Source organism: Aplidium turbinatum, chromosome 8 (genome assembly GCF_918807975.1).
Source record: "Aplidium turbinatum chromosome 8, kaAplTurb1.1, whole genome shotgun sequence".
Taxonomy (NCBI): Eukaryota; Metazoa; Chordata; class Ascidiacea; order Aplousobranchia; family Polyclinidae; genus Aplidium; species Aplidium turbinatum.
The window spans coordinates 5,881,485-5,905,732 of record NC_137479.1 but is presented as its reverse complement, the minus strand read 5'-3'; the positions used below and the strand labels follow the sequence as shown (position 1 = coordinate 5,905,732).

Sequence of the window (24,248 nt, the reverse complement as noted above, 5' to 3'; positions counted from 1 at the left end):
ATATCTCCAGGTGGCCATGGTGGTACGAACAAAAAATAAATAAATAAAACAATTTGGGTAGAGAGGTAACTTTTTTAAACCATAAACAGACATAACCCAGCAACAACACTACCTTTAACATTATAAAAACAAAAACAATAAGCTAACGTTTTCGGCTAATCATAAAGCCCTTTTCAAGCCTATAAGAAATATTTTTAACAGAATAAAAAGATTTTTGAAAGAAATAAATAAAAAAGAAATACAAAACTAATTATCAACGAAAGGAAAGCAACAATAATCAAAATAGCACTTCAATGCATCCGCTGTTAGAAGTCTGTAGTTCAGAAAGTAAACAATGCCAAAGTCAGTTTTAGTAGTTTGATATGAGTTGCTTTCTATATTCTTTTTAGAATGAATAAAGCGACAGCATTGATATGTGCATTAATATATAGACTACAACTAATTTACTATTGGAAAAATTTTAAAAAATCTTTAAATATTTGATGAGATATAATTTATTTTTAATAAGCCTCAACAAAAATAATTTTAATAAAGCAATCAATTAAATAAGAATGCTTTGATGTTAAGTCCTTTTGATATTGCATATAAAAAGTTTCAAAGTACTGGCGATGCCTCAACCGCTTAAGAACTGGTATTGGCAGGTGTAAAACCTCGATGAGACACTGGGGGTATTCCATGGGGAGCACAAGTTGCAAATGCGGACAGGAGCAAACGATGCAACACCTACTCGAATGCCCTGACCTAAAAGCAAGGTGCTCTGCACAGGATTTGGCCGAGTTCAACGATAGAGCAAGAGCCTGCGTGATGCTCTGGGCTACGGCCGTGTGACACACGATGAAGAAGATTGGTGTCGCTAAAATCTAAAATCGATGAAGCGAAACGCAACAGTGGAATAAGTTTTTAACAAGGGTGTTTTTGTTTCCTGTTTAAAGATAGGGTCAGGGTAAGATTTTGTTTGTGTGAATGTTTTTTGGTGAGAGAGACCACTGATCCAGTTTGGAAAAAAAAGTGTTGCATTATTGGAATACGACTGTTGCATTACATAAATATTGGTTTCTTGTGAAAATTGAGATAGCCCAGACTGGGTTGGTTCAAAGTTTGACTGGTACACAACTTCTCAGGGCCAATAAGCTTACTTCATAAAAAATACTTTTATTTGTTTTTTATAACAGGTCTTTCTATTCTACTTGTCTATAAATTAGTTTATTGTTGAACTTTTCATTGAATTAAAATTGCTGAAAATGGCAGGTAAGCCTGTGTCCATTTTGTCAAAGTTTTTATTTATATATTGTTCATGAGCTTGACACCTTTCATTGTCCAACATTCTCAATTGGATAGCCCTATTTTATAAAAGCACGATTACGCCGATATTATAAACACAATTTATGATTATTCATTTTTTAATATTTTTTCTGATAATTCAATTATCTTTGCTAGTACAGTAGGCTAAAGAATCAAACTAAAATTTTTCAAATTTCTGCACTTGCAGTTAAAAAGTGCATTTCAGTATAGCTCTTCATTCAGTAGCATCGCTGGTTATGGCGTCAATGGCTATGATTTTCTGTATACGAACTGGAACCAATGCCAAACAGTCGAACAATCTACCGTATGTGCCTTAGTTGATGATACCAAATACTGACTGCTCTCTGGTAGCCTTTAGTACATTCCGACAAAGATCACCATTCTGAGATGATAAAAAGATAAGACTTGTCCCAAGTGGCAGATATAAAGATGTACAAGTACAAGGCTTTACAAATTTAATAGTACCGTATGTCAGTCAATAATATTTAAGAGCTTAATCATGTCAGTTTCATATATATATACTTCCTTAGTTTTTGAAACAATGACGCAAGCCCAGTCACCAGTTTTGTAAGAGTAAAGTTTCTGATTGTTGAAATCTTATTTTCTGTGAATTATTTCATCCACTGGGTTCTGCTGAATGTAGAGCTGCCCTTGAGTTGCATTGCGCAAGCCCGTACCCTGATAGTCCAACCAGCCCCCTTGATCTTGATTAAAACCCTGAACGGAAACTTGATTTTCATGCTTGCGTTTTTATGTCACAATCTTGAGCATGATAACATGGTATCCCAGTGTAATTACTGATTCACAAAACCTTTATAAACAGTTTTGAAAACTTATTGATCAATTTGCATACTTTTAACACATTTGTAATAATTTTTTTTTATTTTTCATGTTTTGTGGCATATCCTGCAAACAGATCCAAAGGTAAGATTTTAATTATGTTTTTCAGATTTTATGTAGATTGTAGATATATAGTCCATGTGCGTATTTGCAACCATTTTTTTCAAGGACCTATGAAAATCATATTTGTTAAAATCTAACAGTTACCAGTACTCTTTTTCTATTAGAAAGATATTTTCATCCTTTTAAACGTGTAGTAATTTGGTGGTATTGTTGTGTGCAGAGGTGGGCAGTAGTGCGCTACTTTTTTGATAAAAGTAGCGGTAGCGGCGCTACTTTTTAGTTGGAGTAGCGGCTGCAATAGCGGCGCTATTATTTTTCTAAAGTAGCGAGAGAGACGCTACTTTTTTTCAGTCGCACTCCCGCTACCCGCTACTTTTTAATTTAAATTGAAAAAATGCTATTTTTTTTTGCAATACTGGCGTGGTCAAGCAGCTATATAATTGGCTCGGTTGCAAAGTTTTGGTCTTTTCTAGCTGACGTCAACTTCTTTGGCGAATATTTCCGTGTGATGAAGCCTATCTGCCAGGCTTTACACATTGTCCAGGGTGAGTCCAAGGCATATTACGGAGTCTTGCTTCCAACCATCACAATTTGCGGGAAGAAGTTGACCGAGATCAGTAATCTTGTGACCTGTGAGGAGTTGAAAGTGAAAGTCCTTGGAGGGGTGAAGAAACGATTCAACAAGTACTTTAACAACATGAAATGCATTATGGCATCATGTCTTCATCCCTCCTTCAAAACGTCGTGGCTAAAATTTCTGCACTACGTTTCCACGGATGATGCTGACGCACTGCGAGAAAAAGTCAAGACAGATGTAATTCGACTGTTGCGGGAGACATCAAGTCAGGTTGATACCGAGAAGAGTGACATCAACACCAGTCATGACTCCGAGGATGTACTGTATTTTTTGGAGTGTTTGCGCCATCTCGTGAAACGTCGGTGCAGAAGGAAGCAGCAATTGTCCTTGAGCTTTTCGAATACCGAGTTAAAACATCTGTTCAATAGTGTTCATTAATACAACACCCCCATTCCTTCCAGTGCTGCAGTGGAGAAACTTTTCTCTGAACTTGGAAAAGATGTGCTTAAGTGAAAGCGGGCAGGACTTAGTGACTCTCATTTTGAAATGCTTGTGTTTTTGAAAGATGCGTAACAATAAATTTCCCTAAGAATGTATTTTCTATAACGACGTTAAAATGACAGCGTAAACGAATGATAACATTCGTTTTCAAGGTCATCTTTGCATCACTAGGGACTTGAGTGTCTCCTATAGTGTCATTTTAGACAAAAGTAGCGGAAGAAGTAGCGGTAGCGCGCATTACTTCAGCCCGAGTAGCGGGTAGCGCACTACTTTTGTAAATTGGTAGCGGTAGCGCACGCTACTTTGGTCCAAGTAGCGGGTAGCGCGCTACTTTAAAAGTAGCGGGTGCCCACCTTTGGTTGTGTGTATGTGTAGCAGTTACAATCTTAGTGCATTTTGTGATTGTAGTTTTAATTCCAAAATGCATTAAAATACCACTGTCATTCCATGGTGAAATATTTTTGAGCAATCCGCCTAATAAAACAATCCATAAAAAACACGCAGCAAGTAATGCGATGACAACTCAACAACACATGGAACTTGGTAAAAGCACTTCCCATTGACACATTTATTTTTATGTCGCTTGAAAGTCAAGATGCTCTTTCTTATTTTTTTTATAAAACATGGAGTTTTTGTTATTTGAAAAACAAAAATGTTATTTGAAAAACAAAGTCACATAGTTAGATTCAAAAGATAAACCTTACACAAGCTGTGATAACACCATTGATAAATAAACTGTTAAATTTTTTTCTGTCAAATTGTTTTCAATTGCAACAAATTTACAAATTTGTGAAGTGGTTGCAGTTCCTTTGATGGACGCAAATACGCTCATGGATCCTATATATATGTAATACATTAACAAAATGGCTTTAGATAGCAATAACAAATTAACACATTTACTTACTTAATGTGCACTTATACTGCAATTATGTTTTTATTGTTATGTGGAAATATAAACCTATTGTTCTGATGCAAATATGAAATATTAAACATAAAGAACAATATATATAATAGGCTACCATACTTCTAATGTATTTTGTTAGATACAAGACTTCTGATTAGTATAATGAACAATTTTGCTCACGAGGAATAGTTTGATTGAATATGTACAATTGTACATCTGATATGTTGCTCTTGCTATGAAGACACATAATATCGTACGGTATTTATAATACAAGTTTAGGATTATTTTTATTTTTTACAGGTTTATGTAACTTTTTTACTTTTATCACATATACATTATACAGTGTGAACAACTGTTGAGTTAAAATTTGTTTATGGAAATTTCTGAGGTTGCATCACATATTACTTGTCACAAACATAATTTGTCAAAACTCCTAACTTCAACTTTTTATGTTGACTTCAGATCCAACAATTTTTGGTGTTAAAGTGTGTTGAAATGGAGTGATTTACTTTATGCTTACCCAATGTATTGCTGATGATACAATAACTGATATTAATAACGTTAATTATATTTGAGGCTTGAATTTGTAAGCTTTGATAATTGATTAATATTTATTTTGGTATTTCACTTTGCTGAGATCCAAAATTTGTGGTCAGAAAATTCCAGCCTGTGTTGGATGACTTCAAAGGCGTAGTCTTCAGTTTAAACATTTTCATCCTTTTTGATGGTGTTAGAGTGAGTTAAACCACTAAACATTGATATATGGTTATGTGGGTTTATGTGCTGTGCATGGCTCTCACTTTCTTGTGCGCTGTGTTGTAATTGTATCCTCACTACTTTCAATTGCAGAACAATTTGAGCAGCTTGTTTAGAAGAGTTCACTCCAAACATTTAAAAAACGTTGTTTATATATTTGTTGATCACCGTACACAATTTTTTTCTGTTTTTGATTTTTTACAAACAAATTTACTGTTGCATCTATTTTGAGTCTGAAATTTGTATATATCTTTCTTGCTACTGCAAGCTTTTATTTAAATTGTCTCTTAAGATGTTATCAGGCCTCGAAATTCACAGCGGTCATGTCCGCCGTCACAGCATGTGATGTCCGCGGGAAGTACCATCTAGATCGGCCATATTTGTCCGCCGAGAAATATCGATAGAAATCGTCATTGCATAGCACGAACAATTGTTGCAATATATAGTTTCCAGCGCATTCCCAGCGCGCATCTAGAAATGTGAATACTGTATCCCTTAGCTTCCATTCAAGCAGGAAAACTTTCGATATTTACGTTGCCTCAACGATTGATGACATTGAATCAGCGTAACAAAGGTGATTTCTTCGCTAAGAATCGATGGGAGTCCCGGTGCTTCTACACGTAGCCTATCACACGCAACTTAGTCCAAGTCTTACGTCACAATGTCTGGCTTTGATCTCCGAGTAATATTGATAAGGCAAAGTTGGTTACAAAATTAGCTTATACGAGTAGGCTATTACAGCAAGGTGCTGCAAAATTTGTTAAGTTTTGGTATTACCGGTACAGTAAGAAAGAAAAGGCCCAGGGAAAATTCACTTTCTTTCGCAAGACGCGAAAAAATAAACCTAAAGAAAAAAGCCTAGTCAAACTTTGCACAACAGAAAATAGTAGCGTTTCAGTGTAGAAGTTTTTCGACTCGTGCCCAGAGCATTGTGACGCAAGAAGCCACACGACGTCGTTCGGTGGAAGTTCATCAGTTATGCGGCGTATTGAGCAGCTACACTGTGCTTTGACTCTTCAAGCACACGTCGTTGGTCTGATGAATTGAAAGCTTTTCAGAGTCAGTGACTTCGCTGAAGTTTTAAAAAGCCTTCTAATCCGTAGCTATAGTTCTCAAATGGCGAAGAATTATCAAGATAAGGTGATTAAGCATGACGATCGATGCTAAAACTGGTGTGTCCGCCGTGAGACTTAATCTGTTCGCCGAGGTAAGTGCTCAGACCGGACACGTTTGTCCGCCGTCAACAAAAACGAATTTCGAGGCCTGTGTTATGCTACTCTTTGTTCCTGAAAGTTTAAGTGATTCGAGCTTTGTTGACAGGGTTTTTCATCTTCAAACTTTACTATGATTTGAAGCATGTGGGGCTTGTGGGCTGCGGCTGCTGCTGGGACTTTTGCCCTAATCTGCTCAGTGTGTTCTATTTTCAGTTTCAATGTTTATATATATTAGCGTGTTCATCTAACTTAAACCCTTGGCGCCGGTTAGGGTCATTTAAATAATCATAACATCAAAGGTTGTTGCGGCTTGTGCACTTAAGTAGCAAAGTTCAAGGACGCTGGTTCATTTGGTGGAACTGAGCAGATGAATAGTTCAGAGACAACAATGTTTCCACTGTAACCAGAAGCTACCTGGGCAACTGGACTGTCCTGAAGTTCTAAATTTTTGTACATTTACAAAACTTCTAGAGTACGGTAGCCAATGAGGTTATATTAAGGCTTGTGCAAGAAAAAAAGTGGTATATAAGAGAGGACGCGTTAGACAGATCGATGTGGAGGCAGGGTGTGAAGACGATTGCGGCACTTGGAGGTGAATCCGGCCACCCTCGGTAACGGGGACATCACCGGATAAAAACTGGACTACTACTACTACATATACATTTCAGTTGATCTAAAGGCGTGTTTTCGTTAGAAAACGAAAATTCTCTTTTGAAAATTGGGCGTGACTAATATCTTAACCTTTAAAAGCTCTCAATTTTTTATTGTACGGTAGTTAAATGTTGACACAAGTCATAATGAAGTGCTTGTTCAAGCTTTAGACTCTCAAGTACATAAAGTTTTTGTACTCTTTTTATTCTTTTATGAGTTGATAGTTATGATCTAGTATTAAAGAACAGCTCACTCTAACCTTCAGTTTGCCTTGGTTACTATACAGGTTAAGACTAAATTCTATTTGAATAAGAAATATAGTACGGTAATCCACAAAGGAGTAAAAAATTTCTCAATAAATCTCAATCAATTTGACATGATTCTCTTTCTACTGTATTGCATTGTTAAAATTAAATACAGGCATACACTATTGTACAGTACCATAATTATGTTTAGCCAGTTGATAACTCATGGCCCAATACTTTTAAGCATAAAAGTATATTTTATTGGTAGAGATTTATGTAAGTAGGCTATATATATATATATGATAATTACCGTATGCTTTTAGAAGTCCAATTAATAACAACTATGGGGTAACCAATAACAACTACATACATTGTTTTTATGCATCACAACCGTGGAGTCGGTTCAATCATAAACAGCTAAAAATCGATTTCGATCTGCTAACAACTAGATCCTCTTTACTTAAGCTTGTTCAAGTAGAATCCTATTTGATTAGAATTGGATGGTGTGTAATACTGTATCATATTTTAGTTGGTGTTATCTGTTAATGACATACTTGACATAGTTATTTGAATATGCTTGTTTTGATGGGGTGTTGAGTTGCTGTAACAATGACATACAACTACTGGTTAACAGCAGTGACGATCGGTGAGGGAAAGCAAGGAAAGCAGTGCTTACCTGAGCGAAAAACTATGCAAAATATAATGACTGAATTCTAGGTTTAACTTCTTATTATTTTTATCAAGCCTATTTTAACTTGAAAATTACTGTGTTCGTGACTAGAATTACTCGTAACGCTTGTGAGTAGTCTAAGTCCTCACCAAACCGCATGTCTTGCCTATAAATGCCAATTAACGCAAACGCTTTTGTCAGAAACCATCACTGAAGCTCCAGGGAAATCAACTTTCAAAGTTGCTTTCCCAGGTTCAAAAATGTCAAAAAACGCCTTCGTTTTATCCAATCCTCAATCGTTTTGCAAAACGTCACCAGCTGCTTAGCCAATCAGATGTGTTATGGTTATGGTATGGTTAGTTGTGCTTTCCCAGTGACGTCATGCGTATCTCACAGCGGCTGCTTTTGGTTTCAGACGAAAGGAATACAACCTCTACGCATGAGTGATTTGCGCGCTTGTAACTATAGGCTACTGAGTACGCTGAAAGTAAAGCTGGTTCTCTTACCAAAAAAAACACAGATTCTACAATAAAACATGCAATTCCAAAGGGTACATTAACCAACCAGTAGGCTACTGAAACAGCACAAGTGTTTTTTAAATTCTTTTGGGTCAATAGACTGACATCACAAGTTCAGAGCAAATTTACTTGTGTTCTTCAAGAATGGACTAGCTTAATTTATAGGCTAATTATTTGCTCTTTACTAGTGCACCAGTCCAATGCATGTCTTAAATGCTTACAGATGACATTGACAATAAGTTTTTGTGCTCAGTCTAAAAACGCAGCCAACATTCTAGACTAGTCCCAGTTTGATTGATTGATTAAATCTTTATCCTCGGACTGGGAAAGTCCGAAGATTTTGTTTTGGAAATGCTCTCAGAGCGCACCAAATTGGAAGAGTTTTTCAAAATTTTCTGGGGGAGGCCCCCCAGACCCCCCGCTGGAAGTGTTGCCTTCAGCAACACGCCTTCGGGCTTCGCCCGACGGTTACGCCCTTCGTGCCTACTACGTTGCTGCAGCATATTTCCAAGTTGCTTTCCCAATGGTTTAAGCCACCGAACGTCACTGGTTAACAGTGTGCAACACCAACATGATTTTCTGCAGCAGTTGCTTTGTCTTCGATTTTTTGCATGAAATATTTTTTCTTGGCTTCTGTGTTGGATAAAATATGAGTTAGATTTGGACTTGAGATTGCAAGTGACAATGGCTCTGAAGCCATGGCAGCGGCAAGATACCAGTTGTATTAGTTTTTTATATGCTGCATGACACTCAGGTTGTTTTACACCTGCAGCTTTTTGGTGTCTTCGCAGAGCCAAGTTATGTACTGCATATATATTATATAATAATCCAGAAATTGATTGCAGCAGTTGCAAATAAAAGTGCTCAATGTTTAAAAGACAGAGCTAATGTAAACCATTATATTTTCAACTACAAAAAGTTTGCGTTACCATTGGTTTCATGCACTTATTCAAATAGAATTCTATTATATATATATAATATATCTAAAGCTGGCAGGGGAAATTTTTTCATTGAAATCTGATACCGTACTGTGTCCTTTCATTAGAGTCATGTATTGGTTCAGCTTGCTATAGCCTAGCCTATGCAACAAATGGAAGATTAAAATCCGAAGTTTGTTGCTTTTTATACACGCCCAACATTTGAAACAGTTTCTAAAGCAATAAAATGTTTCTATAATTTTTAAAAGCAGTACAATCCCTCCGAAATACGTAAGAAATACGAAGCGGCAAACCGTGACCGTGAGGGACGAGATGCAAAGGCTAAGGTTGGTCTGCCAATCACACAATGTCTTTACTTAATTTCCAAACTCAAGATACTTCCAAAGAGGAAAATTTTTGTTTTGTTGATTTTATGAATCGATTTTGCAAAATCAGCATTAAAAGATGGACCTCTTTGGTTTTAACTACATTTATTCTTCATCACCAAATGCTGAATTTATGTATGCTGTCTAATCAAAGCACAAAAGTTACTTTAAATTGCTCATTGGATTTGCTTGGCATAAGCAAGCACTGATGCATCTATATCGCCAATGACATGCATGTCGGTGCGTAGCTGTTTCATAATTTGCATGTGAAAATTTTGTTTCACATTACTTTATGATCATGATTTGGTTTTGCCATATATTTTTATAGCTTGGTTCAATTGCGCTACATCAATTTAATTTTAAGATAGCTGATTTTTGGGGTTTGCAAGTTACTGTTATGATCTTGCATCTTGGTACTTTACTAGTCCCTTAACATGGATTGTTACATATTCTGAAAAGCTATAAAGCCTACTTAGTTCACCTTGCGTTACATTTACTGTACACACGACATACAAAATATCTTGCATGATATAATTGATATAATTTATCTTCAAGGTTATGGTCTTCTCACTGTATGGTTAAAATTATTTTGCAAGTCACTGTAACAAGAAGGATCTTTATTTGAGCTCAAATGTACATCTTCAATGTTATTATCGAAAGACCCAATATATACAATTATATATCCATCTTTGAAGGCTCGCCTTTTTAGTAAATCAAAAAGTTAGGTTGCATACAAGAAACTGAGAAAGTGACAACTAAGCAAGCCGCTACTTGGCATGTCACAAGTCAGAAAATTCAGTTTACTCGCAACTATTCTTTTAAAACAAGATCAGTTGTACTATAAGTTGAGTAAACTTCGATAATTTTGTTCTAGTCTGACGTGGATAAAGCGAATTTACTCCTTTGTGTGGAAAACAACGACAGCACGCTATTGAGCAGGGTCTGCAAACAGAAGTTACAAAAAAATTGCTTCTTGTCAAACCATTTTCACATGTACACTAATTGTTGGTTGTAATAGGTAATTCCCCACTGAAACAAACACAACCGTTTTTAAACGTTCTTTTTAATGCGAAATACTTGAATTTTATGGACGCTTTTTCTTAGTTGCAGCACAAAAATATTCAGCAGCGTCTCTCTGACTAAGCAATTCTCTAAAGAGAAAAACAAGTTGTGTTTGTTAAATCACAGAGAAAGTAATAATTGCTTTGAAACCGTGACACCATCATCAGCAGTGTGAGCCTTAAGTATTTCCAACTATGTGTCACACTTAATTTTATTTCTGAGAGTTTGATCCCAGATCGTTTTCATGTCGATTTCTTCGCTATTTCAGGACAGTGCATGCACTGTGATGACGGTACAAAGCGTGAGCTTTTTTAAAATCAAAGGTTACACTTGCTCCCATACGCGCCGACTTCCGGGGGGCAGCTCCCCCCGTAAATATATGGTTGAAGGGCAACAAAAATGGTTATTACAAGTGGTGTTTCAAAGATAAAACACTCCGCGAAAGAGATTTAGATAATTTAAACGGACTTAAAGAATGCCGAAAGCAAAAAACAGCCCACATTGCTCTTGCCCGCAAAACAGCAGCTGATCGGATGGCTTTCTCATTCGGTATGGAAATTTCAAAGTAGATTGTAGAGTAACTTACGCTGCTGGAATGGTCACGTAACTATTCACACAATATTAAGTAAACCAGCTAAATTAGACGCGCTATTTTCAACGAGGTCTTCCCGCTGTGCGATAATTATGATTCAACAGAACGCATTGTTTTCTTCGCAATGTGTGAGAATTAAATCGAAAACCGATAAAAGAAAAGGTGTTTAATGGTCTTGGTCGCATATATTGCCTGCATTGACGACGTCTCTTACCGCTATTATCACCTAGCTAACCTGACATTGTTTTACGCGGCCGCTAAGGTTTGACATCGACTTTAACGATCATGGAATGTTACGTAATAATAAGAACGATTATATCCTACACGCAAAAATTAATAAAGTGATCTCTTAAAACAGCTCTTTCCGCTGTTTTGTCTCGTGAGCTTTGCATATTGCTCAACAAATGCATAAAGTTTAGAATTGACAAGAAATCATTAAATTTGAAAATTAAGTTTGAATCACTGCAAATAAACATATTCAAAACTTTTACTTTGGCCGACGCGATTTCACACTCCGTAATCTACGTCGACAATGATTTTAAGTGCGTTCATTTTGAAAACTGCAGAGCTGGAGACAACAGTTTGTCCCGTGTTAGTTGAACTTGTCTTTTTGAGGTGAAAATCACTTGCGAACATCTCGACCTTTACTCGAGTATAGCCTACTGTATTCAATAAAAGACTATAAAGAAATTCGATAAAAAACAGAAGAGAAAACACTTCGCCATGGTTAACACTTTGAAAGTAAGTAATTAGTAAAACGAGCGAAACGAAACTGACAGCGGGTTTTCACTCTGCTTGAAATCATGATTTTTTGCGTTTTATTTCGATAACTTCACTGTCTTGATCATTGTTATTCACTCGCACGAAAAGGAAATGAATAGGCTTGTTTTCCAACTGTTCCAATTATGAGCTAACAATATCAAAATTTTTCGACTAGGCGTAGCCTACTGCATGCGTAAAACTAATCCTTTCAAGCAGCGGTTGTAATAAATTCGGTTTGCGACCTAGGTGTTAATATAAACAAGACACTAAGCTTTATCAAAGACTATTTTAATTGAGTAAAATAGCGTTACGGTTATGACGTCATTATCTTTCTCGCCCCCCAAGGTTTTTTGAAAAGTCGGCGCCTATGCTTGCTCCTCATGACGTAATAATTACTATATTGCTTTTGCGTTGTCTATGTGTTGAAGGCAGTATTATACAATACACTTCACAACTTGAGCATAGTTTACCTGTAACCAAATAATGTTATGAAAAGTAGGTTGTTTTCAAAGCATAATGAGTTACTTTACCAAAAAGTTTCCCTTTTTTCAAAAAAAAAAAAAACGTTATGATATGCTGTTGAGTATCAGGTTTGCCTTTCACATTGTCTTGCTTCCAATTGAACACAATTATGGAAATGAAGTTTTACCATCAAAGTTATAAATTCATTTATTGCATGCCATGTCTTTGTCTACACCATACCAAGTTACGTTTTACCAACTGTATAATATTATGTCTTCTTCAATGTTGCATACAAATCACACTCATAGATACTAACGACTCAATCTAACATGATTGTCTGCTTGCACACATGCTCGTTCAATAGTCACTGAATTATACTTTAATTTATTTCTCAAAATTAACTGCCTTTGTCATACATTCAATCGGGTTTTCAACCTCAGATTAGCTTAGTTCTGTCTTCTATTGTCGTGGAGATGTTTATTGTAGACGATTTAATTGCTTGAGTAGTGGAGATTAATCTTTTAGCTTCAAACTTAAGATTTATAATAAAAAACTAATTTGCCAGAAATAATTTATTAAACAATATTTCCAACTCATTTTTATAACTTGTGACTGTGAACATGTAATCTTTTAATCGCCACACTGCCGTTTCATTAATCGGAAGCAATCTGTTTCAAAACAAAATATTTTTTTATCAAATGCTCACAGTTTTTAACTCGCATGTGTACGTGACCTTGTTTCCTTTTCCTAATTCAGTTTTCCAATCCTGAAACACCAGGCTACGTTGGATTTGCCAACCTTCCCAACCAAGTCCACAGGAAGTCTGTGAAGAAAGGATTCGAGTTCACACTTATGGTTGCTGGTGGGTTCTTTCTTAATTACTGAAAACTTGTGTTAATTGTTTTTTTAAGCATTAGAATCAGAGATGTGACCTTCGGGGTGTAGGATAGCGATCTGTTTAGCTAGAAGTCATTCCACCTTCTTAATATTTTTCAAAAGCAGGTCATCGATAGCAAACATTTAATAACTTTAATAACATTTAATAAACTTTTGATATTTTAGCTTAGATGTTTACCCCTCAGGATACACGTGTAGTTACACCCCTGATTAGAATGGATGAAAAAATGCAAAGTTTTTATTAGAAATACATTTAGGATTTTATTGTAACAACTTCTTTATGTACCTATGTATAATATCTATTTTAGGAAATTAGTGGATTCCATTGATGCCGTTGTGTTTGGCGTATGCGGCACAAAGCGTCAGTTTTTGCTTGTAGATTGGTAGTTACCAGAAAATTAAACGTTTTGTTAAATACCGCTTGGAATGCTTGTTGACGACTGTGTGTAAAAACATTTCAACATGTGGTTGTCCAAGGATTATTGTAATTACATTTCTGTTAGTTATTTTTCAGTTGTATGCAGTAGTTGTCACTTGACAGATTAAAACTGTCAAACGCAGTGTATTGCTTTTATTTACAAATCTTTTGCAGTGATTCAAGATCAAAAGAGTACTTTAGATAGTTATTGAATATTTGTGCCTCATTTCTATGAGCAAATATTGCAAGTATTGTTTGAGTTGATACTTTCACTTCATTGCTGCCGCACCAGCCTTTTTATTGTCTATGATTGACAGTCTACGTCACACTTCCTGTGGCAACCTCTGAATGAAACGCATCGTGGCAGTTTATCGCGTTTCACTAGCAATTCTGTTGCATGCGCTGCTGCTTCTTGGCGCATATAACTAATAGTCGAATGCGTAAACTTTATGTGAGCACCATCTCGATTACTACCACTTAGATTATTTTTCTAAATAAACATAGTATGCCGTGTTTTCTTGTAGTACTCTGGTCTGAGGCTATTTCATAAAGTTTTGAGCAGTCAGGGTTGATCGGTTTAAACCGGGGCGGTTTTTGAACCGCCCGGTTAAAACCTGGTTTAAACCGGGCAGTTTTCACCACCTATTGCTGCTCAAAACTGGTCAAAACCCCTTTAGTGTATGAATCAAGTTGCTTTTCAATTGAATTAAAAAATATTACCCTCCATGTTTAGTAATAATGTTCAACTATATTTTGTTTTGATCAACAATAACCTAAATGCTGGAGTTGAAACAAAAAATATTCAATTTTTCTGTTTATTTTTGATATTTCAATCAGTTGGTTATTTTAATTACTGAGAAAATTCAAATTCTAAAAATAAGTTTTTGATGAACCAAAAAATGCTTGATAGAACGATGAACAATTTGCACAGCCAACTGAAGTACAAGAATTTATTTCAACAAATTTTTTTTTTATGAAAAACATTTGCCATGAAATTTTATCCAGTTAAAATAAAACAATGCGAATGCATATTCTAAGATGCCTTAAAAATTAAAGTCAGGATAGTTTATGATTCGTTCTTTGAAGCAAAGTACACGTCAAGCCAAGAAAGGATTATCGGAAAAGTAACAAGTTGTGATGCCTTATGCCTATCTACTTTATGTAGAACACCTCAATTGTATGTAGAACAACTGCTTTTATATTTCCTAAATAGCCCATAGCCCAGGTAGCCGACCATTCACTACATAAAAATATTTTTCTGGGTTTTGACCGGTTTAAACCTAGTTTTCACCGGTTAAAACCAGTTTTGACCACTTAGAGATCAACCCTGTGAGCAGTTGAGTTTGTTTGACAGAGACCACATCAGAAGACCCAAAATATAACCTCAAGTATATACTCTCCTCAAAATCATTGGCAGACTTGACGATTTTGTCAATTCTGCAAAAGGACACAATTTGTTGAAAAACTTACAATTTTCGACTTTTTAAGCTTTTCATAAAATATAAAAGAGGTCTTTTCTCAAATTTTAACAAACGACTTTCCTAAAATCGCAACATGTGTTGCACTTTCAGCTCGTTTGTGACTAGTACTTTCAGTTGTAGAAAGCTTGTGATGTTATAGTTTCTTTACATATGATCTTTAAGTGGTGGTGAATACCGAAAAGTAACTTTTGACGATGTCACAGTCAAGTTAGTGACTGGTATTTTTACTATCAATTGGTTGCACTGCATCTAACGTCAAATCAACGTGTTTTACCAGGTGAATCCGGTCTGGGCAAGTCGACGTTAGTCAACAGTTTATTCTTGACTGACCTTTACCCTGAGCGACAAATTTTGAACGCCGCCGACAAGATCAAACAAACGGTAAAGATCGACGCAAGCACAGTTGAGATAGAGGAGCGGGGGGTCAAACTCCGACTGACTGTTGTAGACTCCCCAGGATATGGAGACGCTATAAACTGCTCGGATTGGTAAGGGATAAACTTTACAAGCTCAATGTTTTGCCACGTGTTTTGTGGAATACTAGGACACGGTTATAGGCGAATTCTTCGTAAACAGTTGTTCGTAAAGCAATTGTTCGTAAACAATTGTTCGTAAAATCAATTCTTCGTAAAGCAATTCTTCGTATACATCAATTCTTCGTATAGGTGAATTGTTCGTAAACAGGTGATAGGTGAATTGTTCGTGAACAATTTTTCGCAACAGCAAGGTTTGTCTTGCAATTTCCGATGAAGGTGCGTAATGCAAATTTTCCTGAATAACCAAGTTACGACGACACAAAGAAATAAGCACAATGAAAAAGCGCATTTTTTGTTATTTATTGGAATACAACAATTGTCTGTGTTTAGCAATTCTTTGCTTACACTACCAATACTACTTTGAGTAACTTCGTACAAATTGTCCACGAGCCAAGTTTAGTATGAAGTATTGTGTGCAATTCCACGCAAGTAGTCACAAATTTCATCATCTTGAAAGTCTTGACGCCAAGTTCGGACGACTCTAGTTAGTCTTTCTGCACTGTACTTGTACTTCTTCTTTGGAGGGGGTCCTGCCTGGCCACTGACATACTGTTCAATGCGAACCTCATTTAGGTTTTGCTCTCGCTTGATTGCAGATATGAACTTCCAAATATCTGGATGATTTGCAGATACCCGGAACATGAACCCTCTGTGCCATCCTTCAATGCTATTATTAGTTTTGGGAAGGCCACTGAGGACGCCATCATAGCAGTTCCACATTTGAATTGCAAACATTGGAGGACGGCGCCCTTGACGACGATCTGGGCGCCCAACCCAAGTGTCTTCAAAGTAGTCAATTACTGGCTGAGCAACATCTGGTAATACATTCTCATCAATGAGAATGTCAAAGGCCCGGCTGACTTCATCAATAGGCACAAAGGCCAGAGACGACAACATGCGCACCCTCAGAGCAAATTCTACACTTGTCTCGTACTGCTCCTTCAGGCCACTTGATTGCATCTTTCTCCAAATGCCCTGGCACAAATGGAAGAAACAGCCACGGTGAGTTGAAAGTGGGTACTCTCTGCTTACTGCATTAACCATGGCCATCTCAAAGTCAGTCATGATTGTCTCTGGAACAGCAACAGCAGGTAACAACTCCTTGATATTTTGCAGCAGATGAATGTATGTCCCTCTCCTTTTGTCCCCCAGCAGGGCATACACCAGAGGCACTGAAGTGTTTTCCTTCAGTCCGTGTATTGTGTAAAGCTGTTCAAACAGTGAAGACACTGTCTTGAAGGTGCCGTCAGCATACCAGTGCTTTGAACAGGCAAGGAGCTGCAGATTTCTTTCAGTGGCAAAGAGGACCATACGGTTATCTCCAGGCCCAGAATCATAGGCCAAGAATGTTACACCAGCAAACGTTTGCTTGTACTCTACTGGAAGCACAATGTCACGGAGAGAATGTGGGATTGCCGGGCCTGCATTTTCCTTCAATCGCACTTGGGTGACTGCTCTTTTTATGCTCTGCACACTTGGCAGTTTTGCTGTCGTGGCTTGACTGAGTCCAATAGTTTTTGCTGAGACGAGGTAACTTGGGGCATCACGACTGTCTTTTGCTGCACAACGAATATTTTCCATAACCTTTGCTGCTTCGACATGACCAGCATCTCCAGCATGATTGTGCTCACCTCTGGATTGTACAATGGCTGCCATAGCAGTTGTTACTCGTGCAGGACATTTCTTATTAAAATGCTCACATTTCCAATAAGTAGTTTCTTGCCCTTGTGCGTTATGTGCACTATAATCTTTGTAATAAAGCTGGCCACTATACAAAAATTTTGGCTTTCCTTTTTCGCTGCTCACAAACTGTAATGCCATTCTGAATCAGGGACTCTACACTCTGTCTGCTCGTCTACACTACTCTACACTCTACAGGTACAGCACGTCTTTAAGCACAATTAGCACATCTCTAGCATATAGGCTACCCTAATTGATTGTTCGTAAACAATCGTAACTGTTGTTTTTTTTAAAGCTGTAGCCTAACTTTTATGAACATTTGTTTACGAACAATTAGTATTACGGTCAATTGCATGCCCGAAGAATTGCTTTACGAAGAATTGCTTTACGAAGAATTGATTTTACGAACAATTGCTTACGAACAATTGTTTTACGAAAAACTGTTAACGAAAAAAACGTCGGACACCCTAGGACACTGATGGTGTTCCCCAAGGGGAAGTATACAGATTATCGCGAATTCAAAACCTACTTATGAAAGCATATTTGTGATCAAATGATAAGTTCACGTATTTACACGCAACAACATATACAATATTCTCACTAAAATAATGAAAACTATTAATACTACAAAAAGTGCTCAATGCTAAGCAAAAAAGCAAAGCAGAGCGAATTAAATCAAATATAGTTATCCTTAATAAAGTAGCCTACCTTAATAAGGTCCTTCTGATGATCCTTATTTAGGTGAAACAGGCTAGATAGTAATAACTATATTTGATTCAAGATTCTTACTATGTGCACTCATCCTTCACACTCCTTGATTATTCTCTTTAAACTTATTGTTGCAGTTACAAGCCAATTATCCAGTACGTTGATGACCAGTTTGAGCGCTACCTGCATGATGAGAGCGGCCTCAACCGTCGTCATATCGTCGACAATCGTGTTCATTGTTGCTTCTATTTCATCTCATCCGCAGGGCATGGGTAAGTAACTGGGTTACTGGAAGTGTGCGAACTGAGTTGATCATGGCTTGCTCTCTGTTCATGCAAGACAAAGCAATTTTACCGCGTTTAGAAAAATGAACCTTCAGGTCTTCGACTTACATTGCAACGTTACTTTCTTGTTTGCTTTACTTTAAAACCTTTACATATTTTTTGACTGTGATTTATGCCCTGCCCTTAGTCTGCAAAGTATACCCTGTATCATGGTTGTTTCTTTTTGCTTCGCTTTAAAACCTTCAAATCATTTGTTATAGTTTACGCCTTAGTCTACAAAGTATATTGTGTATCATGGCTTTCTTTTTGTTCTGTTTTCAAACTTTTCATGTCATTTGTTGTGGTTTATATTTCAGCCTGAAACCTTTGGACGTTGAGTTCATGAAAGCGCTCCACAACAAGGTCAACATAGTTCCTGTCATCTCCAAGGCGGACACTCTCACCATTCCGGAGGTCAAGAAGCTCAAGAAGAAGATCTTGGAAGAAATTGGGGAACACGGCATTCAGATCTATCATCTTCCTGACGCAGATGATGATGAAGATGAAGACTTTAAGGAGCAAACAAGATTACTCAAGGTTTGAAGATCTGGAGAGAGTTTAAATGAACTCTTAAAAACTTGTCGTAAATTCGTTACAGACAAGTATTAATTAATCATTCCATCGTTATGGCTTTTACTTTTTTACTTATTTGTATGTTAACTGTAGGTACATTGCTATTCACATAGCATCACTATACCATCCTCAGTTTTATGAATGACAAAGTGAGTTTTGCTGTTGCAGCATTGGTAGTTTTCAATGTTAAGTGCGAAATGCTAACGTAACGTTAATGGAATGCAACGTTCATTCGAGTTAATCGGACCACATCGGGGGGATTAGGCCGAAGTGGTCCGATTAAGCGGGTGGTCCAATTCAGCGTGGAAACTTATACACAATTTGGACCATTGAAAATTGGGTCGATTAAGCGGTGTAGAGTAAATTTTTTCTACATGCTGTAATTTCTACCTCTCTTTATACATCTTACCATTTCATGCAGTTGACGTTGTGTGTGATTTTAGTTTTGCGTAATATTTTATAATGTGACCTCCATTTAATGAAAAGCTTCATCGCAGGAGAGCATACCTTTTGCCGTGGTTGGGTCAACTCAAATGATAGAGGTCAAAGGTAAGAAGGTCAGAGGTCGCCTATACCCGTGGGGAGTTGTCGAGGTTGAAAATCCGGAGCATTGCGATTTCCTCAAGCTACGGACCATGCTCATGTGAGTCCTTGCTCACCTGGCAGGGTGGCTATTTTACATTGTTTCAACGTCTGGCAACGTTAAATTTTTAATATCAATGGCAAGGAGGTTTGTGAGTTGAACTTGTGAGAACGACGTTTGCAAGACGTTGATTTTGTTATGATTGGAGTAGTTTGTGTACAGGAACTTTAGGAAATGATCACTTTAACTCAATGTGTGCACCAAAAATTGACACATTACTTGGCCAATAGTGCAGTGGGTAGCCTACTGGGTATGCTGCATTGATCTTTTGTGAAACTTTACAGGATCGACAGAATAAGGAGAATGAATGTGGTGAAACTGATGCCTTTCTGTTTTTTTCTTTGCAGCACTCACATGCAAGATTTGCAAGAAGTGACTCACGATCTTCACTATGAAAACTTCAGAGCTCGCAGGTTACAATCAAAAGACCCCAACGAAGTGCAGTGAGTATTGAATGGATTTCGCTTTCAAGTGACAATTGAAAAAAAAAGTAACAGTAAAAAATGCTGAACAAAAAACATCATAAAAATGGTTCATCAGCACATTGTCAGTCCTGGTGGCATGCAACGGTGAGCTTCATCTTATGATACATGAGCGCAGATTTGCTTTTAACAAATGAACACTTTAAGTTTCTGGGCAGCCGATTTGTAACAAGAATTGGCAGCGATAGACACGTGCCCAGAAACTTATCGTTTATTGGAGGTCTAATGGCTAGCGTGGACGCTACACCGTTATGGTTAGCGAAACGCAACTGCTGCTCGCTGTACTAGTGAGTGCTCAGCCTTGTGCTGACGGCCGGGAAGAACGCTTCTTCTTCACAAATGAACACTTGTTACAGTTTTCTTGTTTTTTTAACAAAGTTTTTAGTTCTTAGATTTTGATAAACTTGGAAGCATTTGAACGTAGATGTCATTTTGTAACCGTTTCATTACTTTTGCATCCGTTTGTGTAATAACTTTAACAACTTTGTAGGCTCGATACTTCAACATCCAGTGTTAGTGATAGAGCTCTACAGGAGAAGGAGGCAGAGGTGAGAAGTGTATTTGTCGAAACTTTTGTTGAATGTACGTTTCTGAATGATTAATGCAAGCTTGAAATTCGATGTGTTGTATTGAAATTGATGACCTCAGGTAAAAGTTTATAAAGCATCTACTACTGTTTTTTTTTTGTTTTTTTAATGTTTGAAGAGCTGAGTACGAAACGTACTTAGAGTTGCATTTAAATAAAAACCAATTAAGAGCACTCTGAGCAATTGTATAATGAACTGAACACAACGTCAAGACATCTGTGCTTAGAAAAGGTACCTCAGTTTCCAAAAGTACATTTCCTGGTGTAGCCATCTATAAAAACAAGCATTATTATTCAAGCATGACTTGTAATATATGACAGTAATCAGCTCTTTATTTGCAATTTTGAGCAACTAGATTTGAATTGGTGATTTTGGTTACGCCTTCAAGGCTTCAACGTGTTGTTGCTTGCCGGTTGGAGAAACATTTTTATCGCTCTCTTTTGTCATCATATCTTGATCTATCATCATCTTAATTATTTCACACAGCTTCGTCGGATGCAGAAGATGGTGCTGGAGATGCAGGCGCAGATGAAGGCTCAGAGCAAACAGAGTCCAGTCTCTTCCCATCAAGTCTAATCTGTTTTGCCATCAAACTTGCCAATCTGACGTTCTTTCAACGTTTCTTTATGTTGAAAATGTGAAATTGCTGCGGATTATATCCGGGTTGTAATCTCGTTCATTAACACTTTCCAATGATGCTTTTGCAACATTTAGAAGCGTCGCATTAAAGTACATATATTTTGAAGTTTATGCTACTTTGGATAGATGAGCTGTTTTTTTTTGTTTTGTTTTTTTTTTCTTGCAAAAGCAGTTTGATAGAGCTTTGGTAGAGAGTTTGTCTTGTTGAACCATAGGCAATAGGCATACGAAGCCGAGCAACGTGATCAAGTTTATCGTATTTAAGTTTATTATAGTAACATTTGCAGAAAACAAAAAACTACATTCAAGCAAATTTCAAACGTTATCGACATCACATGATGTTCTCTTCAGGAACAACATACAGTAATTTTATCTTACATCTTCTTATCTACATCTTTTTTATCTTATGTTGTTTTCTGTATATGTTACTATAATAAACTTAAATTAATATGTTAAATTTGATTCCGTTACTCGGCTTCATATGCCGATGGTTCAATTTATTTTCAACAAATAATACAAAATATAATCCAGAAGATCCAGTTTACTATTGTTTTTGTTTTATTCTTGCGATATTTTTATGTTAATAACTTTACATCTTTTTGTGTGACTTAATTTTGAAAGTTTGAATCAAGGTCAAAATGGCGCTTGTTTGTGACTATTATTTTCATTATCATCATCATTATTGTTGTTGTTGTTACTCAGTGTTGCCCCGTAGTCCCTATTACTCAATAAATTGTTACTTCATACACAAATGTGTCACGTTTAGTGTTAAAATTCCACATTTTCCGAGTTTTTTAGTTAATTTTGTGTCATGTCACCGCATGGTGTCGCCAGGTTGCTGAGTCGCGGTTTTATTACTTTAGAAACCGATGAAATGAAACCAAATTACGTTTGTCTCCGAATCGACTAAGTACATGTTAAAAAAACTAAAATTCGTTGTTTTAACTTTTGCTATTTGTTGCGTTTGCTGCTATGTTAATACTATAATAACAGCGTTAAATTGCGTTAAAATTACATTAAATTAACGCAAACATGATGAAACTATACAGTTTTGCTTGAAATGTTTTGTCGTTTTGTTTCAATCCGTTCAAATATTGATCAATATTATTTGTCCCTTCCTGTAAGTTGATCCTTTTCATGTTGCTTCGTTGTCTGTAGACGTTGAATCAACACAAAAAGGATGAATTTCTTTAGGTGGTATTTTCTTGATGTCACAGCTACGTCGAGAACCGTCTTTTTGTTTGGTTTAGCATCTTCACTTCAAAGTTTATGTTACATCAATTCACGTTGCTTTTTTGCAGTTTATTTGTTTAGATTTTACCAATTTTTGCCTTGGCTGACTACAAAGCTGATTTTTGAAATATTTCCGATAAATTTTGACATTTTTCAGTTTTGGCAGGCCTAACCTTTCTTTCTACAGTAATTTGATGAAGATTACGATATTTTAAGGTTAGACAAAACGAAGCATACGAAAAAAATGTCATTCCAGGTTTCCATTTCAACTTTGCCTTTTAAGGTATCGCCATCAACCATACCAAGATTGCAACTTGCATGAGTGGATGCTGGTGTGGTCAGGATTATCCTGACAGGCAATCTCCAGCTTAAACATGGGCTTGTTCAAATATCATACGACGCTCTGTGTGGTTACGTCAAAACCGTTATATGATGTCATACATGTTGGTGGTGCACATCACGTGTTCGACGTCATGTCTCGGCGCGAAAAAGAGCAAGAAAATGTCGACATGTGATATTTGAACGGCCTTATGGGAGTCTTCATAAAAAGAGACTTGTATTTGAAGGAAATTATCAACATTTATTGAAAAACATCGCAATTATTTCAGTTCTTGTTTTGATAGGAAAAATGTTAGTCGTTGCTCTTATGGGTTGCCTACCTGTAGTAGACAGTGAAAAAATTGTCAGTTATGTTTTCTTTCTAGCCTACGCATTGACTCATATTTTATTTCGATTCAATGTTATTAACGTCATGTTGCCAGAAAAATGATGAAATTTGAAAGCTAGTTTTCTTCTGCATTTCATCATTCACTTTATATTTAATCATTCACATTCACAATATATCATTTCATGAAAATATGACTTTTTAATTCGGTAAGCTCACATTTAAGCCAATGGTTTAGTACCAACCGATAAACGAAAGGCAAAGGTTGTTTTTTGGGCTCATTGCAATGGTTGAAGAAAATCTAAATATATTGTCTGCTGTACATTCCATCCTCCTCTGAAAATCACAACCCCACCTTTATACCTGTGGCCTACATTATTTTATAAAGTTATCCTACTTTATTTTTGTGAGCATGTTTTTTTAAACTGTTACATAAGCTCATTCGATGCGTAGGTTTAATGAGCTAACACATCAATTTGAAACTAATTTCCGCGGTTGAGTGTACAAAAGAGCTTGTCATTCTTTGAATGATTGGTCTAGACCAGTGGTTCTTAACCTTTTTTTCCCCAGCGCCCCTTTTCAGAGATTTTCATAGTCTGGCGCCCACCATAATATAAGGGCTGTAGCCTACTAATGACATTTTCTTCCAAGACTATAAGGCTAGCCTACAGCCAGTAGTAATTAGTTATTAGTTAGTAAGAAAAAACTAGTTTAAGCCGATGTTAGTTTTAATACTAAAAAATCAGCACAGATGTGCCTTAAGGCTCTTAACTTAAAAGTCTTAAGGCACATCTCTGCTGATTTTTTAGTAGTTAGTAAGAGTTACACTAATAACCATTATTGACTGACTATTATTATGACCAGTCCTTATGGTTTGCTTGCACTGCCTGCCCGCTGTCCCTGCCAAAAGCTGACCACAAAATGCCATTTACTTACTACAAGGAAAGGGAAACAATGCCCAT

General features: G+C 36.7%; 1 protein-coding gene across 1 annotated transcript; it reads left to right on the top strand.

Moving 5' to 3' along the window:
* Positions 1-1,121: 1,121 nt before the first annotated feature.
* Positions 1,122-23,879, top strand: LOC145775071 (septin-2B-like). The gene is made up of 10 exons (XM_082586267.1): positions 1,122-1,256; positions 9,431-9,505; positions 13,179-13,284; positions 15,496-15,706; positions 18,280-18,414; positions 18,783-19,002; positions 19,536-19,681; positions 20,029-20,124; positions 20,654-20,711; positions 21,237-23,879. The coding sequence occupies exons 1-10, from the start codon at positions 1,242-1,244 to the stop codon at positions 21,324-21,326; spliced, it is 1,152 nt and encodes a 383-aa protein (XP_082442393.1). The 5' UTR covers positions 1,122-1,241; the 3' UTR covers positions 21,327-23,879.
* Positions 23,880-24,248: the final 369 nt, after the last annotated feature.